Source organism: Acanthisitta chloris, unplaced genomic scaffold (genome assembly GCF_000695815.1).
Source record: "Acanthisitta chloris isolate BGI_N310 unplaced genomic scaffold, ASM69581v1 scaffold4733, whole genome shotgun sequence".
Lineage (NCBI taxonomy): Eukaryota > Metazoa > Chordata > Aves > Passeriformes > Acanthisittidae > Acanthisitta > Acanthisitta chloris.
Genome location: NW_008663104.1, coordinates 9,505 through 19,836, shown reverse-complemented (window position 1 = coordinate 19,836; position 10,332 = coordinate 9,505). Strand labels below are relative to the sequence as shown.

The 10,332-nt window shown below is 50.2% G+C and overlaps 1 protein-coding gene across 1 annotated transcript in view; it reads left to right on the top strand.

Annotated features, from left to right (window-relative positions):
- Nucleotides 1–490: 490 nt before the first annotated feature.
- Nucleotides 491–10,332, top strand: part of LOC103798587 (keratin, type I cytoskeletal 13-like) — a gene marked incomplete at its 3' end in the record, with an annotated part of 12,930 nt that continues 3,088 nt past the window's right edge. The window contains 9 exon segments of the mRNA XM_009070861.1: nt 491–1,060; nt 1,959–2,041; nt 2,400–2,458; nt 2,461–2,540; nt 2,730–2,891; nt 3,278–3,403; nt 3,508–3,734; nt 4,078–4,172; nt 9,435–9,469. Of these exon segments, the coding sequence (XP_009069109.1) occupies nt 491–1,060; nt 1,959–2,041; nt 2,400–2,458; nt 2,461–2,540; nt 2,730–2,891; nt 3,278–3,403; nt 3,508–3,734; nt 4,078–4,172; nt 9,435–9,469 (1,437 nt within the window).

Below are 10,332 nucleotides of genomic sequence, written 5' to 3'. Positions count from 1 at the left end.
ATTCTTAGTTTCCCATTTCTGTTCCACGAACTTTACCACCGACTGTGATATAAAAATGGTTATTGCCCCCAGAATAAAATAAATACAAATTAATAAAAGATAAAAGGCACTTTGATGTTATAAATACCAATGTTTCTTCTTTGTACATAATCTAGGGCAACTTTTTTTCTTGACTTGTTACAAAGTTTGCATCATACAAAAAGCTGATGACTCACAAAACACTATTTTACTTTTTGGAATAAGCTGCTGACATGTAAAGTATCTTCCTTGTGAACTGGGATTTCTAGAGGGAAACTGCCTATGGGCTATTTATTCTTGGCATAAACAGCCAGACTAGCCAGCCCCGTGGGAAGAAGAAACACCACACAGGTGACACCCCCTGTGGGAGGTATAAATGGAGACCTGCGGCAGCCTCAGCCTGCAGTCGGACTCAGTATCACGCTCTGCATCTCGCTTTGGGCTTTGGCTTGGCGCTGCAGCTGGCCCCACCATGAGCTGTAGTATTAAGCAGACAACAGGCTCTCTCAGGGGCAGGACCAGCGGTGGCAGCTGTGTGATCGGTGGTGGCGGTGGTGGCGGAGCGCGGATCTCCTCGGTCTCCTCCGGAAGATACACGACCTGCGGGATAGGCGGGAGCAGAGGGTTCTCTGGGAGAAGCTACTGTGGTGGTGTGAATTATGGAGGAGGACTGAGCACTGGCAGCTTGGTTGGTGGGAACTTTGGAGGTGGCTTAGGAGCTGCTGTGCTCGGAGGATGTCCAGGCATGGGGTTCAGCGGTGGCAGCGCTCGCTTCGGCGGTGGCATGGGAGGTGGCATGGGCATGGGTCTCGGTGGAGGTGGTTTTGCTGGTGATGGCATCCTTCTTTCTGGTGACGAGAAGGTCACCATGCAGAACCTTAACGACCGCCTGGCTTCTTACCTGGACAAGGTGAGGTGCCTGGAACAAGAAAATGCTGACCTGGAGTGTAGGATCAGGGAGTGGTATGCCAAGCAGGGCCCTTTCTGTGAGCCACGGGACTACAGCTGCTATTACAAGGAAATAGAAGATCTTCAAAACCAGGTAACATCCCTGCCCAGCTGCTTTCTCCCTTGCAAGCCTCTCCCCTGGTGCTGGTTCACAACTTGATGCATTATCATTGTTGTAAAATGCCTTTTGCAAACAGCCATTGCAACCTCTGCCTGTGGAAAGCCTCAGAGCCCAGAGGCAAACCTGGAGGGTTCAGGCTGATCCCACTGCTTTTACTCATCAGGCAGACTGAAGGGGAAAATATCTTCATGGAATGCATGTGAATGGGCTCAGGAGTCTTCCTAAATTCAGTTATGCCCAGGTGTTTAAATATATACACGGCAAGGAAATAACTGAAAGATAAATAAATCATGGATTCATTTGCCTGAAATTATATTATTGCCATCAGTCTTGCAGAATTCCAGTTAAACTTGATTTCCTCTGTTTATTAATTTACTCTTTCACATAGAATTGGGAACTACAGGACATCTAATTAAGTCTAAGAACTGAGAGCATTGCCAGAGCACGCTGGAATAGGTGATTTAAAATTCAAGAGGTTTGTAAAGTGTGTCACTGCACAAAGGAGAAAAGAATCCAGGGAAGGGGCAAAATGAGACAGGCTTGTCCTTAAGTCTTTAAAGAAAACTTCAGATGTCATAGCCATGAAAATAAGAGTTAGGTTCAAAAGGCTGGGGGGGATTGTGGCAGGTGCTGGACACTAGTTACACCTCCCAGACTGTCTGCACCTGAACCATGAATGTTATAATTGTAATGCCTTCACTGTACTCCACTGAACAGTCCTGTGGGTGCTGCACCCCCAGAGCTCCCCCAGCCCTGCTACCCAGAGCTTTGCAAAGAGAGGGAGACAGAGGTTTGATCATACCAGTCAAGGAGTGTCCTTCAACCCAAGGGGACAGAGCAGAGACTTCAGGAGGGAATGTTCTCTTTCCAGATTGTCTGTGCAACCATAGACAACAACAAGATCATTCTGAACATCGACAACAGCAGGATGACAGCTGATGACTTCCGAGTGAAGTGAGTACCCTGAGCTGTTCTCTCCTCTGTCACTGCCCTTGGAGCTCTTGGGCAGGTCTCCTGTGACCCAGGACAGGCTGGAGGCTATGCAGAAAGGCTCTCTCACCCTTTGCCTCTACAGCTGCCCTAATTATGGGCAGTTCCAGGGTGGAAGGTTTGGGATGCCAAGCTGGTTTCAAGCAGTGATCAGAGCTGTTCAGGCAGCAGAAGGGATCTGCAGAGTGGGAGCAGTGAGGGCTGGGCTGAGCTGCTGCTCCAGCACATGGTGCCTTACAGAGGGGAAGGGTTTGGGGTTTCCTGTTGGAGCACAGGTATGCTGGTGCTGTCAGACACTGACAAGCCTTCTCCTCGCTGGCAGGTACGAGACGGAGCTGGCGCTGCGGCAGAGCGTGGAGGCTGACATCAACGGGCTGCGCCACCGCTGGTCAGGTCTGACCTGGAGTCACAGCTGTAGTCGCTGCGGGAGGATCTCTGCTGCCTGAAGAAGAACCACGAGGAGGTAGGGTCCTGCCCCTCCCCTGGACACAGCCCTCACTCCCTGGGTCCATCTCCTGCCTCGTGTGCCCTGGGAGCTGTGAGGGTGCAGCAATGAGGGGCAGTGCCAGGCTCTGCTCCTCCCTGCAGGGCGACTTGGCTCCCTCTGTTCTCTCCTGTTTAAAAACTGAGCTGATGTGGGTGCTGTCCCCAGGAAATGTGCTGTCTGAGGAAGCAATCGACTGGAGATGTGAGCGTGGAGGTCAATGCCTGCCCTGGCCCAGACCTCAGGAAGATCTTGGAGGAGATGAGATGCCAGTATGAGACGCTGATTGAACGCAACCGCAAAGAAGTCGAGGATTGGTACGAGTGCAAGGTGAGTAAAGACCCACAGCTCTGACTTTCCCTGGCCAACACCCAGACAATGGTCCCATAGGGGTTGATTGCACATTAAAACCACACCACAGACTGTAGTAGCACTTAATTCACATTGGCCAAATGGCACAGGGGAGGGACACTGATGCCCTCGGTCCTTGTCATGGGCTGAGAGAAGTGCTGCATGTCAATTGGACTTGAGGCAGGGATTCTTTACAAAGCAGTAAGTGGTGAGAAGAACTGTTAGCAGAACAAGAGGAATGACCAGCAGGGTTTACACTCCACTAGGATGAGAGTTTTTACCCAAACCTTTCTCATGTCATGTTTCTGATCACTTAATCTAACTTACACTGCACATTCCCTGAAGCTCTTTGTCCTGGCTTTCAGATTGAGGAGGGGAATCGGGAGGTTATTACGAGCGGTCAGGAGGTGGAAACGTGCAACAATCAGGTGATTGAACTGAGACGCCAATTGCAAGCCCTGGAAATTGATCTCCAGGCTCAGCTCAGCCAGGTGAGTGAGGAGCTGGTGTAAACCTCAGCCATCCCACAGAATTCATAGCTACATGCAGTGTTTCTCCTGCCTGTCTTTGCACTGTGCCCCTTGTCACTCCTCAGAGGGACAACCTGGAGTCCTCACTGGCTGAGACAGAGTGTCGCTACAACAACCACCTTGGTGAGCTCCAGACCCAGATCACCTGTGTGGAGCAGCAGTTGGCTGATCTGCGAGCAGAGATGGAGTGCCAGAACCAAGAGTACAAGATCCTGCTGGATGTCAAGTGCCGCCTGGAGCAGGAGATCCACACATACCGCTGCCTGCTGGAGGGTGGCCAGCAGGACCTTATGTAAGTGGTCTTGGGACATGCCAAAAATACAGTAAAATACCCATGGTCTGGTTATTTCAAAGGGCAGGACCTGCCCAGGTCCTTCTCCCTCACTGCCCTGCCCGGTGTCCGTGGTGGTGACCTCCCTCCCTCCCCTGTGCAGCTGCTGCCCCAGGGAGAAAGGTCACTGTGACATTCAGCCAATCTTCTGCCACAAAGGGAAACAGACCGAGAGCATCAGGGACATGGAAATCTGTAGCTCTAATTGATCTGTCATTTCCCTCACTAAACTGTTATTCTCCTGTCCCCTCAGTCAGCAAGGAGGAATTGGTCAGTCTTCGGGTCTAGGAGGAGGAGTTGCAAGAAGCAGTGGGATAGGAGGAGGAGGCATCATTAGGACAAGCCACACTTACACTTCGTCTGCCCAGATGCCAACCTGTGCAGCTGCGGAGATCCAAGGTGAGAACTGCCCCACTCTCAACACTTCACAGTCTCTGCTCTAATGCAACACACATGGGCAGGAAGAAAGAGCTTTCCCCTGTGGCTTACAGGTGCTGTTTGAAAGATTTATTGTGGGGCCCCTGGGAAATGCCAGCTGGGAGCCAGAGAGGAGTGGCTGAGAGGAGCTGTGACTCTGCTGGGATGCAGGAGAACTGCCAAAGGGAGGAGGGGAAGAGGGGTAGAAGGGAGAGGGACAGAGATAGCAGGCAGGAAAGCCATGGAGAAAGGACTGAGGTGAAATGTGGGACAAAGGAAGGAGCAGGAGTAAGCAGAGTGCCCAAGGAATCAGGGAGGGGAAAAAAGCAGGAATCACAGGAATGCTGGCAGATAGCTACTAGTTCTAGTTCAAGGGGAAACTCCAGTCAAGCTGAAAAGGAAAGAAAGAAATATGGTGACAGTTGACCAAGGAGATTGAGCATCGCAGGACCCCAGTGCCATTCCCTCCTCTGTATTGCTGCTGGAGTTTCCTTTCCTGTGCAGAAGGGCAGCCCAGGCTGCAGCCGGCGACAGATCCCTCTGCCTGGCTGGCAGGAGCCACCAGACCTTCCCAGGAAGGGGCAGTGTTTATCTGGAAGTCAGGGGAATTGGCCTGTGAAAGGATCCCGTGTGGGGAATGACAGTGTGGGAAAGAATCTATTTCTGCTACGAGCCCAGTGATGTTTCCTTTGATTCCTGTGCAGAAGGGCAGCCCAGGCTGCAGCCGGCGACAGATCCCTCTGCCTGGCTGGCAGGAGCCACCAGACCTTCCCAGGAAGGGGCAGTGTTTATCTGGAAGTCAGGGGAATTGGCCTGTGAAAGGATCCCGTGTGGGGAATGACAGTGTGGGAAAGAATCTATTTCTGCTACGAGCCCAGTGATGTTTCCTTTGATCTCTGCAGTGCCTTGCCGAAGGATTTGTGATTAAGGAGAGAAACAAGAAAACCCAAGAGAGGAGCCTGAAGCTCTTAGTGAAGAGAGAGAGTATTCAGTGCATGTGTCTGCAGAGGGCACGGGGCGTGCTCGTCTGCGCTGCTCAGCCGTGCTAAGCGATGTGCCACAGGGATGAGCAGAGCGTTGGGCCACATCCTGCTTTGGTTTGCTATTTGCTTTTCCAGTGTGTGTTGCTGCACGTGGCCCAGCACCATGGCTATGGCTGGGGTCAGCCACTGCTGTGATCACTAATGTACCTGCTGGGGGAAAAATGTCTCTAATAAAACTTTGCTTCTGCCTGATGCAATCAAGAACCTGTGTCTGAACCTGAGTTCCTTTAGGACACCACGTGCTGGTCCTTGCACAAAGGGCACCTAAACTGGTCAGGATCACTCTGGGAACAAAGCTGCTTTGCCAGTGGGAGCCAGAGAATGGCCTTGCTGACCTGGCAGGTCCTGTCCCTCTCCTCCCTGTTGTCACAGTCTGAGGCAGGTGTTGTCCACTCCTGCATGAACCACATGGACAGGCAGCTCTGCCCTTCCCACACAGCATTGGGCTAAAACACTGTTCTAGAACAGTTCTAAAAGTGGGTGGTGGAACATCTGGAGACAGATTACCTCAGCCCCACTCTGGTGCTGACACATCTGGGCTGAGCCCTCTCATACTTCATCACCCATTCCAGAGACTGTGATTAGGGTGAAGAGGAAATCTTGGTCTCCACAACTGATTCAATTTCTGCTGACATGGCTTATGTTCCAACCTATCCCTTTCATTCTATAGAAATCTTCCCATTGGGAAAAGGACTGGAGGCAGAAGACTTATCTCCTCTATTTTCACACACTGACTGAGTCATTTACTGGTCATCCTTCCATTGCAAAGAGTTTCAACCTGAACATCAGGAATGGTTGAAAGCTCATCTTTACATCAAACACACCTTGTCTGGGGAGCTGGGGAGGGCAGGGGGGAGGCTGAAAAGGTACAGCTCAGCAGAGAATAGAATGGAGAACAAAGCCAGGCAGAGCCTTTGGACACTCAGAGCCATCCAACCTCACAAGTAAGACAAGAATCAGTCCCTCCTTGGGCCTCGAGCAGCTGAGTTGGTGTGACCAGCACAATGGTGTGCTGTGTCCTGGCACTGACCTGCCCAGAGAATCCAGGGCAGCAGTGTGGTAACTCAGGGCCTGGGGCACTCGTGGTGGGTCAGCCATGGGCACTGGCCACGGTGAGCTGGCAGAGTCACTCTGGGTTTGGAGAGTTTTCAGTTACAAGCATTACAAGAGTGTTTTGAGGATTAAACTGTTGGTGCGGAAAGCCAAACAGTGATGGGTTTGACACATCCACTCCTCCCTGCAAACTCACAGCTCAAAGAGAAAGAGAAAACCTGCTTCAGGACTGTACATACAGTGTAGCTGGCACACTTCTCTACTGTCAGGTCTTTTACAGACACTAATTTCTTTGTTGCTACAGACTTCACACAGTAGGAAGTACCTGAAGAAGCTCAGCCACCCATGTCTCAGGGAGCACATGAAAGGTGCCCTTCTCCTGGTGTAAGAGGGCATGGCAAGAAGATGTCCTAGTGGTATTTCTTTTATTTCATCTACCAGACACTAAGTCAAATAGTCTCCAGGGGCAAGATAAGAAAATGCAGCACTGTAACAACTGCAATGACTTGGAAGAGTGGCCAAAGGTAGAAGTTTTTTAAACCAAAGCTCTAAATCAAGCCTTGTCTAAAGATCAGTTCCAGCCCTGCAGGATGTCCCAGACTTGATTCAGTGGACATGTACAGCCAGTGCTTCATGAGAGGTCAAAAGGGATATGTATTGTGGTTGTAAGGACAAATTTTCCATTGGACTCCTCTGGATGTCCCAGTTGTTCTCAGAGCTCTGGCTGAGAAGTCAGAAAGCAAAACCTTTTCGTTCCCACTGTGTCCTTCTGCCTTGTTCAGTGCAAAGACAGACAGTGAGATGACCCACTGCTGCCCTTTCCAGCCTCAATGTTCCCAATCTAGGAGTCCTTACTCCCTAGTTTCTAAAAATATAGACACTGCACTGAGGTTCTTCCAGTTTCCATTCTTCTGGAAGCCCTTGGCTACCTATGATGTATGAAAGCTTCCCACTTTCTCCTGGCTGCCCCAGCTGATTCCCACCTGTCCTGGGCTGGTTTCCTCCTCCTGCGAACTGCTACTGACATCTAGCTGCTCCTCTGGATTCCCTGAGCTCCTACCCAAGACCTTCCCACCCTCCCCACCAGGTCTGGCAGGTCCAAAGGGTGAACTTTCACAAAGTAGCTGTCCTAAATTCCAGAGAGCTGAAAGAGACCTAATGACACGACCAGCAGAACTCTAATGATCCAGAGGTTATGAATCTGCCCCTGGAAAGCCCCTGGGGGGTACAGACTCAGCCTCTGGGACGCTGTGATGTTGTTTGTGGACCTATGAGTTGGGATGAGTCTGGAAGGCAGCTCAGGAGAGGCACCTTGGCATAAACACCCTGGAAACACCCCATTTATTAAAGAGCTGCAAATTACGGAGCTGCAACCATTGGAAACTGCATTTCCATAAGATTTCCCTATTTCTTTGAGCTAATGAGTCAGACCCAGGAAGCTTCTGGGTTCAGGTAACTGAATGAAAACAGGAAGGAAAGCTTCATTTAATATTTTAAAGTCTCAGAACAATTACTTCATCTTAGTTTAGCTAGTTCTCTCATTGCCTGAAGATGAACAGGAAAACTAGGGAGGTGTGTGGTGTGAGGCTCCTGGGCAGGGGAGGCTGCTGAAGGCACTGAGAGGTGGGTCTGGGGGGCAGAGCTGCAGGCCCAGAGGGGATTGAGGTGCTCAGAGGAGCAGGTTGCTCTCTGCAACAGGCAGGCAGACACCCTCCCCTCCCACAGAGCACTAAGTCATCCCTTGTTTCTGCCTGCACTACACTGATGTGCTCAGTGATAACTGCGGAGCCAGGGCAGGAATGTGTCTCTCCCAGGAGAGAGATGCTGCAGCAGCTGTTGGGAAACTCCTGAGGAATCATCCCCAGAGCAGGTGAAGCTTCCAGCCATGCAGCTCGCAGCAGTTTCGGTTCATTCCTGCCACCACACCCTGACTCCCAATTATGTTCTCCAGTCCTAGCAATGAAATCCAGCTATCCCTTCCTACTTTATTAGAGCTTTTGCCTGTTCTGAGCTTTGCCTGTGTGTGTTCATGGCTGGAGTGAGGCACAGGGGCAGGCAGGGCAGGCTGACACTCAGGCACTGTGGTCTGGGCCCAGATGCATCTCTGCCAGCAGTGAGAGCTTTGCCTTGGAGTAAATCACTTGGAGCAAGTCTCTGTCTCTCCACACCCTTTCCAGCTCACTGGAGATACCTCTGGAATGCTGCTGGCTTTCATGCTGCTGGATAAGGAACATTCAAGGAGGCAGAGATAAGGGGAGGCATCTTTTCCACAGAAATAAGCATGAAATGATGGGTAAATCCATGAATACTGGGGGTAATTCAGTCCTTCAGTAAATGGGATTATTTACCTGCCATAATAACAGCTATTCCAACCCACAATCCTGACACTGAGTGAGGAGTTCAGCAAGGGTTGAAATGCCCTTGGTCCCTGGTGAAGCAGGTTTGGAGAATTTCTTACAGGGAATGGTTGGGGTCAGAGAGCTGTGGAATGCCTGTGCCTTGCTCCACAGCCACTGGCAAAGGGCTCCCTAGGGAGAAGGACATTGCTCTGGAGTCTCAGCAAAACAGCTCAGGAAAATAAGCTTAGCCTGAACTTTGATGTCAGAAGTGAAAGGATTCTTACTTTTTTTCCCCTGCCTAGTTAGGACTGGGAAATATTTGTGACAGGGAACCTCTGGTTTGCACTAGATCCACCTTCTCCAAGCCCCTACAGACCTGCACTGGGCAGCAGCTGCTCTGCAGCTCTGTCAGCACTTCTGTCTTTGTGTGTCCCAAAGCTCTGATTAGAACACAGCAGGTATTGACACAGAAATTGGCCAAGGGATATTTCCACTCCTATCCACTGCTCCAAACCAGCTTTCCCAGCAACAATTATGAGCCATAATGAAGAAAAGCACAGAAATTACTTTTCACCGAACAACAGGAAACATTTAAAGCACTTTTACCTTCCTTTACACTCTCTACATAATGAAACAAATCCTTTGTGAATTACTGGAGAGCCACAATCATAGATGCAGAACCTTTCATCCATGCCCATTAAGAGCTCCCTCCTTGGTCTCCCTCATCTCGCAGCACAGTGTTCCAGATTTGTCGTTTTGCCAGTGGAGAGATTCAAAGGTTAATCTCTGTGGCTCTGATCTTTCCACAGAGTTCTTACATCATTCCTCATACATCACTCGAGAGGCAAACTGAGTATTTCTCCTCTCTTTTTCATCTGACATATCCCAACCTCAGCAGCCTTGCACCAAAACTGCTTATTCAACTCCAAATAAAATGAAAATAAATTAATGAGAGATAAAGAGCTCTTTGATGCAATAACCTTTAATGATTTCTTCCTGGTATGTAATTTAGGACAGTGTTTTTCCTGGCTTAATGCAGTGAGTTTGCATCACAAACAAAAAGCTGATGATTCATAAAACATTATTGCTAATGTATTTTTGAAATTAGCAAGAGACATGTAAAGTATCTTCCTTGTCTACCAGGCTTCTTGAAAGGAAACTTCCCTTTGAGAAATTATTCTTGGCACCAATGGCTGGAGTAGCCAGCCCCATGGGAAGCAGCAGCAGGGGTGACACCCACTGTGGAAGGTATAAATAGGGATCGTCGGCCGCGGCCACTTCGCAGTCTGATCCCGGATCAAGCTGTGCACCTCGCTTGGGGCTTCTGCTTGCCTTTCCACCCTCTGTCGCCATGAGTTGCAACATTAAGGAGACTATTACTGTGTCTAGCAAAGGCAGGAGCAGTGGTGGCAGCTGTATCATTGGTGGTGGTGGTGGAGCACGGATTTCTTCCTACGGGATAGGCAGTGGCAGAGGCTTTTCTGGAAGGAGCTACTGCAGTGGAGTGAATTATGGAGGGGGACTGAGTGTTGGGAGCTTGGCTGGTGGGAGCTATGGAGGTGGCAACTGCTATGGCAATGGCCTCGGGTTTGGCCTCGGAGGTGGTGTGGTTGTTGGTGGTCTCGGTGGCGACTGTTTGCTTTCCTCCTGCGATGAGAAGGTCACCATGCAAAACCTCAATGACCGTTTGGCTTCCTACCTGGACAA